Here is a 15,907-nt window from a genome sequence, read left to right as displayed (position 1 = left end):
GAAAGGCCACATTCGTGGCTAACGAGGTGTGCGGGAGTGACGCCAGAACTTCAGCAGTCTTTGAGTCTTACGCCCAATTCGTGGGCATACAAGAATTAACCCCTGAGAGGGCTGCATGCCGGTGTCTGATGGCTGTTTGCGCAGCTGGCCAGCCCGAGGTCGTGGAGGCAACAACGCTGGCGACGAGGAGGGTGGCGGCGCCGTGGGAAGGCCCGCCGGAGACGAGGAAGGAGCAGACGTCGGCGTGGAAGCGGCAGGCATCGTCATCGAGGTAGGCGAGGCCGCAGCAGGAGTCGACGTCGTCGCCGTGGAAGCAGGAGTCGTCGTCGTCGCCGTGGAAGCAGGAGTCGTCGTCGTCGCCATGGAAGCAGGAGGAGTCGTCGTCGCTGTGGAAGCAGGAGGAGTCGTCGTCGCCGTGGGAGAGGGTACCGGAGCTCGCCTGGGAGCGGGTACCGGAGCTCGCCTGGGAGCGGGTACCGGAGCTTGCCTAGGAGCGGGTACCAGAGCTTGCCTTAGAGCTAGCCTGGGGGCAAGTGCTGGTGCGGGAACCAGCCTAGGGGCAGGTGCTGGTGCGGAACCCAGCCTAGGGGCAGGTGCTGGTGCGGAACCCAGCCTAGGGGCAGGTGCTGGTGCGGAACCCAGCCTAGGGGCAGGTGCTGGTGCGGAAACCAGCCTTTGGGGCAGGTGCTGGTGCGGAAACAAGCCTAGGGGCAGGTGCTGGTGAGGAAACCAGCCTAGGGGCAGGTGCTGGTGCGGAAACCAGCCTAGGGGCAGGTGCTGGTGCGGAAACCAGCCTAGGGGCAGGTGCTAGCCGTGACTTAGGCAAAGGTGGCCTGGCTGGAGGTTGTGGCTTGGCTGGGCGCAGCTGTGCTACCCCAGCAGCACAGCTCCCAGCACTAGCCCCCCTCTCAAGAAGCGGATACCAGACGCGCTCCCTGTGGTCTGGAATCGTCTTCAGTGGTGGGTGGAGGGAGGTCAGGAGGGGGGTAGACTTCTCCTCTCTCACTTGTCCAACAAGTCCATTTCTGGTTGCATTAGTCACTGGGGGCGGAACTAAAGTCACTGGAGGTGGGGCTTGGAAAACAGGAGACTGAGATTGAAAAAAATCTAAATTTACAAAAAAAATTCTCATAAGGATTACTTCTAGAAACAAAGTCCTTAGTGGGGGGCTGACAGAGGGAGTAAACAGAATCTAAAAAAAAATCTTGGTCTCTGACGTCATCTCTAGTGGGCGAGATGACGTCATCACTAGGCAGCGGTGTAATGTCAACAGCGCGGGTCTCCCTCTGGCTCACAGCCCAGTCGGAAAATTGTTGGGCACAAACATGAATGGAATTACCAAACCTCTGAGGGGAAGACTGGGCTGATTTTGGCGTGCTGCTGTCCGGAAGAGGAGTCTTCGGGAGCGGCGCGTCCTGACGGTGAGGTGAAGCCTCCTTGCTGTCCAATGCGAGAGAACGAGGTGCTGGTTTCTTTTTGTCACGTTCGGGGCGCATGATGATGCGGGGTTTTGTTCTCCCAAGATGCAAGGGACGAATCCGGACAGGACTTGCAGGTAACACTTGATTTAATAATAATACAACACAAAACAGGTACAAAACAGAAAAAACAAACCGACTGAGAAAGGTGCCGAGCGCACCGGAAGCTAAGGCTACAACTTAGCAAAGACTATGACACTTAGCAGGGGCTAGGAGACAAGCAAAACTTACGTAGCAGTCGCGTGACGCAAATAAAGAAACCAGGCTGACTGACTGGAAAAGGCAGGCTTAAATAATGTCAGTGATTACAACAGGTGCGCGTCAGAAACACAAGCGGCAGGTGGAATTAATAGGTAACTATGGTAACCAACTCAAAGGTGCACAGACAGGAACAAAATGAGTCCAAGATTAACAGAAAACACACGTGACCCGAAAACCCAAACAGAAATATGATCCGGGCAGCGGATCATAACACATAGAATACTAGAAGAGAAGCAATATGGATACACAGCTAATATTTCAACTTTGATGGCTTTAATTGAAATGACAGAAGAAATGAGCAATGCAATAGATAGTAAAAAATGTGCAGCAGCAGTGTTGTTGGATCTAACTAAAGCATTTGACACAATTAATCACAATATTTTCATCAAAAAACTAGAAGGATATGGCATCAGAGGGTTGGTCTTAAACTGGGTAAGAAGTTATTTAACCAAAAGGAAACAATACGTGAAGCTAGGCCAACACACTTCTACAACACTAAATATATCCTGTGGTGTACCTCAGGGATCAATACTAGGACATAAATTATTCAATCTCTATATAGATGACATTTGTAAAGTTATCAAATATTTAAAGTTAGTATTATTTGCAGATGATACAACAGTGTTTTGTTCAGGAGAGAACACACAGAAGATAATACAAATAATAACAGAAGAAATGAACACATTAAAAAGATGCTTTGACAATCGTTGAATCTCAGTATAAGTAAAATAATGCTATTTGGTAACAGTAGAAGAGAAAGTCAAACACAAACACAAATAGACGGAATAGAAATTCAAAGAGTAAATGAAACCACATGTCTAGGTATAATAATTGATGAAAATGACTTCATATTCTCTACTGCTCACTAGTGTTACATATCTGACTTATTGTGTAGAAATATGGGAAATAACTACAAAAGTACACTTCATTCATTAACTGTGTTACAAAAAAGATCAGTTATAATAATACATCATGTTGGATATAGACAACATACAAACACTTTATTTATTGAATCAAAAATACTGAAATTCCACCACATAGTGAATTAGCAAACAGCTAAAATGATACACAAAGCAAACTATAACCTGCTAGCCAAGAATGTAGAACAATTCTCAACAGAATAGGAGAAATATAAACTTAGAGAAAAATGTAATTTAAAACATTTGTATGCACGTACAACACTTAAGACCTTCAGTTAATCAGTATGTGGAATTAAATGATGGAATGGATGAAGCAAAGCAATCAAACAATGTACTAATATGATCCACTTCAAGAAACTCTTCACACTTAAAGTGTTTACAAAGTACAAAGAAGAAGATAAACATTCTCAATTTATTTCATCCATCATTCATTTTCTACATCATCTTTCTCATCTCACCATATGAAATATAACTTACTTCACTCATTATTATTTATTTATTTTTATTGTGATTACTTATGGAGTATATTGTGAATACATTGAGAACAGGAAGTGAACTAAAGTGTTAGCAACTGTTATGTAAAAGAAAAGGGGTAGGATTAAATAAGCTCTGCTTCTTCCTACTTCTTTTCCAACATGTTGAAAAGACAAACTGGAAATTGTGATGTATCATGTTGTATACATGCATGTGTGATGTATCATGTTGTATGCATGCATGTGTGATGTATCATGTTGTATGCATGCATGTGTGATGTATCATGTTGTATGCATGCATGTGTGATGTATCATGTTGTATGCATGCATGTGTGATGTATCATGTTGCATGCATGCATGTGTGATGTATCATGTTGTATACATGCATGTGTGATGTATCATGTTGTATGCATGCATGTGTGATGTATCATGTTGTATGCATGCATGTGTGATGTATCATGTTGTATGCATGCATGTTCCAAATAAACTCAACTCAACTAACACTTGGTGGACATTAAAGCCACAAACTGCAAATGGAGTGTTGTTGGTGTATTTTGGATGGTTATAGAGGACCTCCCATTGGCTCCATTGCAAGTGGACTTTTATTTACATTTATGAGTTAGAATTAGGGCTGTGTGATGTATGGAATATACTGGATATATTGTGGGTTTGTCTCTGTGCGATATAGAAAATGACTATATGGTGATATTGGAGTATACGTTCTCACACAGTTGCTTTTAGCTGCAGGCATTACACTACAGGCTCTTCTCACTCTTTCTTGTCTGTCCTTCTCACAGAGACATAAAACAAGCGCACCTTCTTACATACGTCACATACTGTCATGTGTGCAACGTCATACGCTCTCACGGAGCAGACAGGTAGCGGCATGGTAACGTTAGCTGTGGTGCTAGTGGTAATACGAGAGAAAGAAGGTGCCAATCTGGTAACAAATTAAGGAATAATTAATTCCCAAGACAAACAGCAGGGGGTCCATCGTCTGGCGGTGGTTTGGCTTCAAGCGGGTAGATGGTGAACAAGTATGCGGCAAAAGCGTTGGTAAAAAAAGTAGCAGCACTGCTAATGTAGCATAATTTGAAAAGTCACCCGCTAGAGAATGAAGAGTGCTTGAAACTCCGCATGTCAACATCTCCGTTCAGTGCCACACCCACAAAATGCCCAAGCAACCATTTCCAGATCAACACCGTATGAAACAAATAGTCAACAACAGAAGGAGATAACGTCCGCAGGAACCTACGACATAGCGAAGGACATACACTATTTGATTTCCTATTATGCAGCTCATTTTTATTTGACACTTATTGAAATATCTTGTGTGACATCATGCACAAAAGTGCACTTTATTTGTTTTAAACTATTGTAGTGGCGTTCTGTACAAAAAGTGCACTTTAATTTAGTGTTGTTATGATATGTCATCTTAGTGACATCATGCACAAAAGTGCACTAATAGCTTGTTTTAAAATGTCTCTGACAATCTTGAACTTTCTGTTTGGAAATTACATGAATGTTTGTACCACTGCTTAATAACTGTTTAGTAAATAAACTTTTGCTAAATTGACTTAGTTGTGATTTCCCTCTCTGCATGAAAGTTTAAAAGTAGCATATATTAATGCAGTATGAAGAAGAATGTTTTAATGTAGACACATAGAATCATCATACTGCTGTGATTATATACATTAAGTGTTCATTCAAGGCTAAGGCAAAATGTCCACATATATATGGTGTATCGTGACATGGCCTAAACATATCCAAATTTATATGGTGTATCGTGACATGGCCTAAACATATCCACATATATATGGTGTATGGTGACATGGACTAAACATATCCACATATTTATGGTGTATCGTGACATGGCCTAAACATATCGACATATATATGGTGTATCGTGACATGGCCTAAACATATCAACATATATATGGTGTATCGTGACATGGCCTAAACATATCCACATATATATGGTATATCATGACATGGCCTAAACATATCCACGTTTATATGGTGTATCGTGACATGGACTAAACATATCCACATATATATGGTGTATCGTGACATGGCCTAAACATATCCACATATATATGGTGTATCGTGACATGGCCTAAACATATCCACATATATATGGTGTATGGCGACATGGACTAAACATATCCACATATTTATGGTGTATCGTGACATGGCCTAAACATATCCACATTTATATGGTGTATCGTGACATGGCCTAAACATATCCACATATATATGGTGTATGGTGACATGGACTAAACATATCCACATATTTATGGTGTATCGTGACATGGCCTAAACATATCAACATATATATGGTGTATCGTGACATGGCCTAAACATATCAACATATATATGGTGTATCGTAACATGGCCTAAACATATCCACATATATATGGTATATAATGACATGGCCTAAACATATCCACGTTTATATGGTGTATCGTGACATGGACTAAACATATCAACATATATATGGTGTATCGTGACATGGCCTAAACATATCGACATATATATGGTGTATCATGACATGGCCTAAACATATCCACATATATATGGTATACCATGACATGGCCTAAACATATCCACATATACATGGTGTATCGTGACGTGGCCTAAACATATCCACATATATATGGTGTATCGCGACATGGCCTAAACATATCCACATATTAATAAAAGGCCATATCGCCCAGCCCTAGTTAGAATGTGATTGTATTTATTCTTTAAATATATCCATCGTCATGTCTTTTATAATGATTGTGAACGATAGAAAAATTCCCCCCAAAAAGTGCAGTTCCCCTCTAAATTCCAATGATTAGATTTAAGACTTGAAGTGTATGAGCATGAAGTGATGAAGCCTACTTGGATGAGTCTTCTAAGACTAAGTGAACAGTCCAGTTGTGATGGATTGAATGCCCTGAGAATAAAATGATATGTGCTTACTTGGACTGTGATGAAGCTGTGAGGACTCAGGTGCTTTGTCTTCATGCTCTTCAGTCTTCACAGAGACAACAGTCAGTGGAAACTTGCTGACATCATCCTCCTCCTGCCCTACAACACACTCTCCCTCCTCTTCCTCTTTCATGTGGGTGGGCTGTGGATCCTCCTCTTCCTCTTTAATGTAGGTGGGCTGTGGATCCTCCTCTTCCTCTTTAATGTAGGTGGGCTGTGGATCATCCTCTTCGTCTTTAATGTGAAGGGGCTGTTGAACGTCTGTTGGGTAAATAAGTCAATAAGATAAAGAGAGAATATAAATAGTTTTGGACTGATACTGTTAACACAATGACATTATTTGTGTTCTTTCGTGTGTTGTGTTAAAAGAGTGTAGCAAAACAACCAATAAAAACACGGGAAATACTTCCTTTTGTCCCAGCCACTAAAATTAATTCAAAAGTAAGTATAAAAACAGACTTGGAAATTTGATGAGGAGCAAGTTTTTTTTATAAGTACAAGGCAGCATTGATTGAGGCATTCTTAACATTATACTCACTGATATAAAGTGTGTAAATATTTTTTTCTGTATACGGTCTATGACACCTAAACTTTATCTCTAAACTTAACAATAATTTGTGGTGTAGAATGACGTCTGGAACTCAAGATAGTTCCACATGTCTGGGAACGCCACCGACGGACAATCCTTGATATTACTCAACAAATCTTTAGGGATCTATTCCGTTTCCTAATTAGATTTTTTTTTCATTTCTGCTTTTCGCAGGAAGAACTCGGCCAAGGGTGTTTAAACTCATTTTAGATGGGGGGCCACATGGAGGAAGATCTACTCCAAGTTGGCCGGACTGGTAAAATTACGGCAAGATAACGTAAAAATAAAGACAACTGCAGATTGTTTTCTTTGTTTAAAAATAAAACAAACACATTCTGAAAATGTACAAATCATGTTGTTGTTTTTTACATACAATAGTATTCTATCTTTAGTTGTCCTTTTTTACACTTTCAGAATCAATTATGTGATAGTGTTCATCAGTCAACTCATTGGTGTTCATTTTCAATCGATCAAGATAAATAAATAATATCAAAATCAAATTACAGGATGTTATTGATGTAGTTTGCTCATTTTCCCCGACTGGTGCGCTAACATCATGTGTTTTAGTTGTGTTTTACATATGTAGCATCATCTAAAAAGATACAAAGAATTGCTATTGCAACATCTAGAGGACACATTTAGAACAGCAGTTTCTTTCATTCAAAAATTTCGACTCATTTTTGTACTTAGCAAACTCATCCCGTCTCATTCACTCATTCACACACTGATGGCGGGATCTGCCCATCCATCCATCCATCCATCTTCTTCCGCTTATCCGAGGTCGGGTCGCGGGGGCAGCAGCCTAAGCAGGGAAGGCCAGACTTCATCTGCCATGCAAGGCATTTACCACGGCCCATCAGGAGCAAGGGTGAAATGTCCTGCTCAAGGACACAACAAACGTGACTAGGTTGGTAGAAGGTGGGGATTGAACCAGGAACCCTCAGGCACGGCCAATCTACCAACCGCGCCACTAGTCTTCCACCATCGACCTGCCTACTAGTCTTCCACCATCAACCTGCCTGCTAGCCTTCCACCATCGACCTGCCTGCTAGCTTTCCACCATCGACCTGCCTGCTAGCCTTCCACCATCAACCTGCCTGCTAGCCTTCCACCATCGACCTGCCTGCTAGCCTTCCACCATCGACCTGCCTGCTAGCCTTCCACCATCGACCTACCTGCTAGCCTTCCACCATCGACCTGCCTGCTAGCCTTCCGCCATCGACCTGCCGACTAGCCTTCCACCATCGACCTGCCTGCTAGCCTTCCACCATCGACCTGCATGCTAGCCTTCCACCATCAACCTGCCTACCAGCCTTCCACCATCGTCCTTTCTTCTAGCCTTCCACCATCAGCCTGCCTGCTAGCCTTCCACCATCGGCCTGTCTACCAGCCTTCCACCATCGACCTGCCTGCGAGCCTTCCACCGTCGACCTGCCTGCTAGCCTTCCACCATCGACCTGCCTACCAGCCTTCCACCATCGACCTGTTTACTAGCCTTCCATCGACCAGCTGTTTGCCTCCAACCATTGGCTTCGTCTACAGGCTTCCACCCGTCGGCCTTGGTTGCTAGCCTTTAGCCCTGTCTGCTAACATCTTCAAAAGTGGTAAAACGAGTGGAACTTCTCCTCTCACTATGTCACATATTATTATATTGTGTTTTATACTTTTGTGTGGTTTTACTGGTGTCCCAAATAGGTCTGGTCACCCCCACTCACGAGCTATGCTACTTCAAGATGCACAGTTTGACATATTTGATCATTTGACAATTCATCATAGTGGCAGCTACAAAATAACCTTGGCCTTATCTCAGTTGAAGATTTCTGTGACTTTGGACAAAACAAAATGGCTGCATACTATGGTAGAGTTCATGTATTCTTATGGCTTCCTTGTTTTGAGAGATCACGTCAACATTACTGCATCCTCCCCTATTGTGAGCACTTACTTTCACAGATTAAAGACCGACTCAAAAGATGGTAACTTTAAATGCAAATGTTTAGTTATATTATTGTTATTGCTCTCAGGAAATGTTGAGACTAATCCAGGCCCTGATACACCTACACAATGTCTTACACCTGCGGATTTTAAAACTAGATCTGGTCTTGGGATTATTCATATCAATGTTCGGAGTTTACTCCCTAAACTGGATATGATAAAGATCTGGATAAACTCAACAAATGCTGATATTGTAGTCTTATCTGAAACTTGGCTTAAACAATCTGTGCTTGATACAGATATTTACATTCATCGCTATAATGTCTATCGTACTGACCGACAAAGAAAAGGTGGTGGAGTGGCCATATATATTAAGCAGAGGTTTGATGTTAAATTAGTGCTCTTTGAATCAGTAAGTAAAGAACTTGAACTGTTAGCACTTGAAATCGAATTAGCTAGAAATCACCACATTATGGTAGTGGGGTGTTATAGGCCTCCATCTGCCCCTACTAATTCCCTATCTAATCTTGTAATGCTTCTGTCTCAACTGAAATACAAGGAAATAGTGATTTAAACTGGGACTGGCTCACATCTGTGTCTGACTCTTTGAAAGCACAGTGTGAATCTCTAAATTTAACACAATTAATTAACTCTGCTACAAGACCTAATCCTAAATGCCCTCAAAAAGCTACACTCATTGACTTAATTCTAACAAATATGCCCTTTAAATGTGTTGCATCTGGTGTTTTCCCTAATGATGTGAGTGATCATTGTGTGATTGCAGTAGTGCGAGACACAAGGATTCCTCAAAGCAAGCCTCGTCTTCTTGAAAAACGTAGTATGAAATTATTTGACACGCAAGCTTTTTTACATGACTTGCATCTTTTTAATTGGGATAGAATTGCTCTTTTTGATAATGTTGAACTGGCTTGGAAATATTTTCACGAAAACTTCTTGAGTATAGTGAACAAACATGCCCCTTTTAGAAAATGTAGGGTTAAAGGACGTGACAATCAGTGGTTTACATCGGACCTGTCAGATGTATTGCATGAGCGTAATGCTGCTAATCCGCCTATTAAAAGGAGGTGACCCTAGTAATCTAAATGATTACAGACCGATCTCTAAACTCTTTGTTCTGGCAAAAGTGCTTGAATCCCTTATCAGTGAACAGATAAAATACTTTTTGGACACCAACTTTATTCTGTCACCATTTCAGTCAGGTTTTGGCAGAAATCACAGTACTGTTACTGCTGCTATGAAGTTTATAAATGATGTAACTGAAGCTCTTGACAAGAAGCAGTGCTGTCTGTCCCTCTTTATTGACTTTTCAAAGGCATTTGATACTGTTGATCATGTCATTTTATTCAAACGTCTTTCAGCTATTGGTTTTTCTCAGCAAGCAGTTGGAGGGTTTGCAAATGACCTCACAAGTAGAACGCAGGCTGTTCAGATAGAAGGTTCCTTCTCGGACATACTGCAAGTGAAAAAGGGTGTCCCTCAAGGTTCTGTGTTGGGCCCATTATTAATTAATAATTAATAATCTTGGACAGAATATTCCGAACTCAACTTTCCATTCCTACGCTGATGATACTGTCATATACTGCACAGCACCCACTCCTGCTGAGGCCTTTAAATATCTACAACATGCATTTGACAGAGTACAAGAACAACTTTGCTATCTTCAACTGCTTTTAAATGCAGAGAAAACAAAGTGTATGTTCTTTACCACATCAAAAACTGTAAGATCAGCACTGTGTGAGAACATTTGAACAAGAAATGGGCAACAAATTTTGTTAGTATCTTCTTTTAAGTATTTAGGATTTTTAATTGATGACCACTTGAGTTTTAAGGAGCACATTCAGTATGTTGTAAAAAAACAACTAACTTTTACTGGGATTTTATTATAGAAACAAGTCTTGCTTTTCTTTTACTGTGAAACAGAAATTGGTGGAAACAACCTTTTTACCTGTTATTGACAATGGAGATGTGTTGTACATGAATGCTACTGCTGGTTGTCTCCACAAGCTGGATAGTATGTACCACGGGGCACTGAGATTCATCACCAACTTACCATTGTGTGTTATACTCAATGGTTAACTTACTCACCATTGTGTGTTATACTCAATGGTTAACTTACTCACCATTGTGTGTTATACTTAATGGTTTACTTACTCACCATTGTGTGTTATACTCAATGGATAACTTACTCACCATTGTGTGTTATACTCAATGGTTAACTTACTCACCATTACTCACCATTGTGTGTTATACTTAATGGTTAACTTACTCACCATTGTGTGTTATACTCAATGGTTAACATACTCACCATTGTGTGTTATACTCAATGGTTAACTTACTCACCATTGTGTGTTATACTCAATGGTTAACTTACTCACCATTGTGTGTTATACTTAATGGTTAACTTACTCACCATTGTGTGTTATACTCAATGGTTAACTTACTCAACATTGTGTGTTATACTCAATTATTAACTTCCTCACCATTGTGTGTTATACTCAATGGTTAACTTACTCACCATTGTGTGTTATACTCAATGGTTAACTGGACATCTTTATGTGCTCGACGCCTCAATCATTGGTATGTGTTCATCTACAAAACCATTCTGGGTATCACCCCATCTTATCTGTCTTGTCTTTTAACAAAGAAACAAGGACGTCACAATCTTCGTTCAATGAATGTTCTGCAATTTGTCGTCCCCAAAGTAAGAACTGAATTGGGCAAGAAAGCATTTAAGTTTTCAGCAGCGAAGGCTTGGAATAACCTACAATCCAATATTCAACTTCAAACCCTTGTTTCATTGAATGAGTTTAAAGCTTCTGTGAAAGGATTGCAGTCTACCTTGTCTGTATGCACATGTGTTATGTCAGCAAGTTTTAATGTTGTAAATGTCATGTTTTATGTGTTGTTTACTGTTTTTAATGTAACCTTGCTGCTGCCCTCTTGGCCAGGTCTCCCTTGGAAAATAGATATTTGAACTCTATGGGATTTTTACCTGGTTAAATAAAGAAGAAAAAAAGAAAGAAAGAAAACAGCTGTTTATTTGAAGTCTTAAAGAAGTCAACTATGTGTGCAGTGCAAGGTGAAATGCAGTTATGTCATCTTCTTGTCAATAACACACACATCACACTTTTGCGTGTTGTTGCTTCCTTATTTGTCATTATTCAAAGCTGATTTTAATGTGTAGCAGCGGCAGCTGAACTCAATGTGACAATGTGTCATACTGTAGTTACGTCAGTCAGCTAGAATTAAAAATACAAATATTTGTGTCGTTAGTCCAGAATCTTCACGGTCCTCATGGACGACATAATTAGGAACCAGTACTAAAAAAAAATGATACATGGTATACACCTCTTATCTTAAGGCCTACTGAAACCCACTACTACCGACCACGCAGTCTGATAGTTTATCTTTTAATGATGAAATCTTAACATTGCAACACATGCCAATACGGCCGGGTTAGCTTACTAAAGTGCAATTTTAAATTTTGCGCGAAATATCCTGCTGAAAACGTCTCAGTATGATGACGCCTGCGCGTGACGTCACGGATTGTAGAGGACATTTTGGGACAGCATGGTGGCCAGCTATTAAGTCGTCTGTTTTCATCGCAAAATTCCACAGTATTCTGGACATCTGGGTTGGTGAATCTTTTGCAATTTGTTCAATGAACAAAGGAGACAGCAAAGAAGAGAGCTGTAGGTGGGAAGCGGTGTATTGCGGCAGGTGTTGTGCCGGATAACGCACCCCCGCCGTAGAATGCACCCCTTGACTGGTGTGCCGGATAACAGCCGGTGTTTCATTGTTTACATTCCCGGAAGATGACAGTCAAGCTTTACCATTGGCCTGTGGAGAACTGGGACAACAGAGACTCTTACCAGGAGGACTTTGAGTTGGATGCGCAGACGTGGTACCGTGAGTACGCATGCAGCTGCGGCTTCCAAACATTTGATCGCTTGCCCGTAGGTGCGTGCCGCTATGTGCATGTCACGTAAGTAACTTTGGGGACTTTGGGGATATATATGTGCTGTATGAACTTTGCGGAGGTCAACGGTACTTTGGGCTGTGGGATTGAGTGTGTTGTGCAGGTGTTTGAGTTGTATTGGCGGGTTATATGGACGGGAGGGGTGAGGTGTTTGTTATACGGGATTAATTTGTGGCATATTAAATATAAGCCTGGTTGTGTTGTGGCTAATAGAGTATATATATGTCTTGTGTTTATTTACTGTTTTAGTCATTCCCAGCTGAATATCAGGTCCCACCCGCCTCTCACAGCATCTTCCCTATCTGAATCGCTCCCACTGCCCTCTAGTCCTTCACTCTCACTTTCCTCATTCACGAATCTTTCATCCTCGCTCAAATTAATGGCGAAATCGTCGCTTTCTCGGTCCGAATCGCTCTCGCTGCTGGTGGCCATGATTGTAAACAATGTGCAGATGTGAGGAGCTCCACAACCTGTGACGTCACACTACTTGTCTGCTACTTCCGGTACAGGCAAGGCTTTTTTATCAGTGACCAAAAGTTGCGAACTTTATCATCGATGTTCTCTACTAAATCCTTTCAGCAAAAATATGGCAATATCGCAAAATGATCAAGTATGACACATAGAATGGACCTGCTATCCCCGTTTAAATAAGAAAATCGTATTTCAGTAGGCCTTTATCTTCACCACTAAACCTTTGAAATATGCTGACATATGTGCTGCTAAAGGTAAATAAACAGTAGCCATATTGAATATTTGCCTTCATTTGACCACGTGAGGTAAGGAGGACGGCCTCTAGGTCACATGGTTACACCCCAGCAATTACACTGTTGATGATTGATGAGCATTCATTTTTAAATGGTGGTGTTAAAAAGCAAGTATATCTCCATCTTTAGTCATAAATGTGGCCCCCGGATGAACATGTGTCACAAACATTGTATTAGATGATATGTGGATGTTGTGCTTACTTGGACTGTGATGAAGCTGTGAGGACTCAGGTGCTTTGTCTTCATGCTCTTCAGTCTTCACAGAGACAACAGTCAGTGGAAACTTGCTGACATCATCCTCCTCCTGCCCTACAACACACTCTCCCTCCTCTTCCTCTTTATAATAGGAGGGCTGTGGATCCTCTGAAGTGAAACTGTTCCCCTGCAGATGAGGGAGACATTCTTCTTGGTGTCCAATCAGCTGATGGATGTCTACAGTACACAAACAAAACACATTTGAACTCCTACATGCTAAATATTAAATCATAAATGAAATATAGGTGAAGTGAATTATATTTATATAGTGCTTTTCTCTAGTGACTCAAAGCGCTTTACAATGTGAAACCCAATATCTAAGTTACATTTATACCAGTGTGGGTGGCACTGGGAGCAGGTGGGTAAAGTGTCTTGCCCAAGGACACAACGGCAGTGACTAGGTTTGCAGAAGCGGGGATTGAACCTGGAACCCTCAAGTTGCTGGCACGGCCACTCTACCAACCAAGCTATACCGCCCCAGGTATAGGGCTGTGGCTATTGAACATTTTATTAATCAAGTGTTCTACTGGAAATGTTTTCGATTAATTGAGTAACTGGACAAAACATAGTGTTGCTTGGTTAAAGACAAATTTAAGCGACTTTAAGACATTTCACTTAATAATGAACGGCCAATTGGTTTGAGATGGTATGAGATCAAGATGTCATCTTTAGATCAGGCTTTGTTTTTTCCACAATCACTGCCACATTACAAAGTTAAAGTACCAATGATTGTCACACACACACACTAGGTGTGGCCAGATTGTTCTCTGCATTTGACCCATTAACCTTGATCACCCCCTGGGAGGTGAGGGGAGCAGTGAGCAGCAGCGGTGGCCACGCCCGGGAACCATTTTTACGGTGATTTAACCCCCAATTCCAACTCTTGATGCTGAGTGCCAAGCAGGGAGGTAATGGGTCCCATTTTATAGTCTTTGGTATGACACAAGCTACTGATCTCAGGGCGGACACTCTAACCACTAGGCCACTGAGTAGGTGGATGTAGCAGGTGTTGTAGTAGGTTAATGGCTGCACCAATATGAAGGAAATAACAGGTCAGTATAGCTTTTACACACATAAATAACTTGTCAAACCTGCCAGCTAGCAGGCTAGGTTTACAGCGTCAGTTACCATGGTAACTGACTCTGACTTTGTCTTACCTCTCTTATTTTTGGAGGTCAAACTCTGGAGCTTTACATACTCAGGAGTTTGCACTTAACCTGCTCTCTGGAATATTCCCCCGGTGACTGTGTGAGTTTTGTGTAAACATGTTGATACACTTTGTTACAAACTGAGAGGAACATCAACCTCTCATAAATATTGTGTGTCTGAACATCCTCACATGACAATTCATCTTCCTATAGTCAATCTATTGAAGAAAAGTGTTAATAATAAATATAAAGTTAGTAAAGATGTGAGAGTAAGAAGTAAACAAACCTGTTGTGTGTAACACAACTTGATGTTTTTCATGTTGTCGCTCCTTCTCCTCTTTTGTTGGACAAAGTTCCTCCTCGTACTCTGCTATGGTTCTTTCGCACATTTTCACACAATCACAACACTTTACACTCACACTTGATCTCTGCTTAGCGATGTGTTTTCATCTCTCTTTGTTAGCAGCTAACAAGCTAAGCTAACTAGCAAGCTAAGCTAGCTCTAGAAGCATCAAAGTGCGCTCAGACTAATATACAAACAGTTATTATGACTCTATTTAATAGAGTGTAATAAAGGACATATATGTGTACATGGACGCACAGATTAAGAACACTGAACTGTGACGACTGCAATAACGTCTTCAGCGTCAGACGCCATCTTGCTTTATCCTCGCCCTGTTTGGTTCGCGCGCAGTCTTGTCAGATCTCGCGAGAGTAACAAGTAACCAGCTCTTCCCCCCCCACCCCCAGTACAACTATTTCAACATTCTGAAAATAAAAATAAAGTTTTACATTTTCAAAACAAAGACATACAACTTATTTTGGTAAATAAACAGTAGCTTATATGACCCCTTTAAATGATAAGTTGCCTGATCAGAGCGAGACGAGTCGTGGCTCCTCAGCTTCATGCAGGACGGAGTGGTAGGAGGCGTGGGCGAGGTTGACTGACTGCAAAAGACCACACCATTATTTTTAAATCAATCTAAATATTGCTCTAGTTGATATTTGTGTTTTAAATCCTGTTGTAAAGGTTTGTACCTTCAACTGTAGTTGTAAATATTAAGTGGAATTGTATTATAATAACCGAATATATTCCCTTATTTTGGAATAG

At 41.2% G+C, this 15,907-nt stretch overlaps 1 protein-coding gene across 1 annotated transcript; it reads right to left on the bottom strand.

Annotated features, from left to right (window-relative positions):
* Positions 1 to 5,589: 5,589 nt before the first annotated feature.
* LOC133570625 (uncharacterized) lies at positions 5,590 to 15,430 on the bottom strand. The gene is made up of 3 exons (XM_061923315.2): positions 15,083 to 15,430; positions 13,595 to 13,825; positions 5,590 to 6,369 (listed from the first exon to the last, which is right to left on the bottom strand). The coding sequence occupies exons 1-3, from the start codon at positions 15,183 to 15,185 to the stop codon at positions 6,038 to 6,040; spliced, it is 666 nt and encodes a 221-aa protein (XP_061779299.1). The 5' UTR covers positions 15,186 to 15,430; the 3' UTR covers positions 5,590 to 6,037.
* Positions 15,431 to 15,907: the final 477 nt, after the last annotated feature.

The sequence above is a fragment of the Nerophis lumbriciformis genome, linkage group LG28 (genome assembly GCF_033978685.3).
Source record: "Nerophis lumbriciformis linkage group LG28, RoL_Nlum_v2.1, whole genome shotgun sequence".
In the NCBI taxonomy this organism is placed as follows: Eukaryota; Metazoa; Chordata; class Actinopteri; order Syngnathiformes; family Syngnathidae; genus Nerophis; species Nerophis lumbriciformis.
This window is presented reverse-complemented; position numbering and strand designations above follow the sequence as displayed.

Bases quoted from the DNA above. Each gene is read 5' to 3' on its own strand.
- LOC133570625 (XM_061923315.2), bottom strand. From the start codon at position 15,185: ATGTGCGAAAGAACCATAGCAGAGTACGAGGAGGAACTTTGTCCAACA. The intron at 13,826-15,082 runs GTTTGTTTACTT...TGTGTACTGTAG, and splicing joins AGTTGTGTTACACACAACAG to ACATCCATCAGCTGATTGGA. The intron at 6,370-13,594 runs GTAAGCACAACA...TTTACCCAACAG, and splicing joins ACAGCTTCATCACAGTCCAA to ACGTTCAACAGCCCCTTCAC.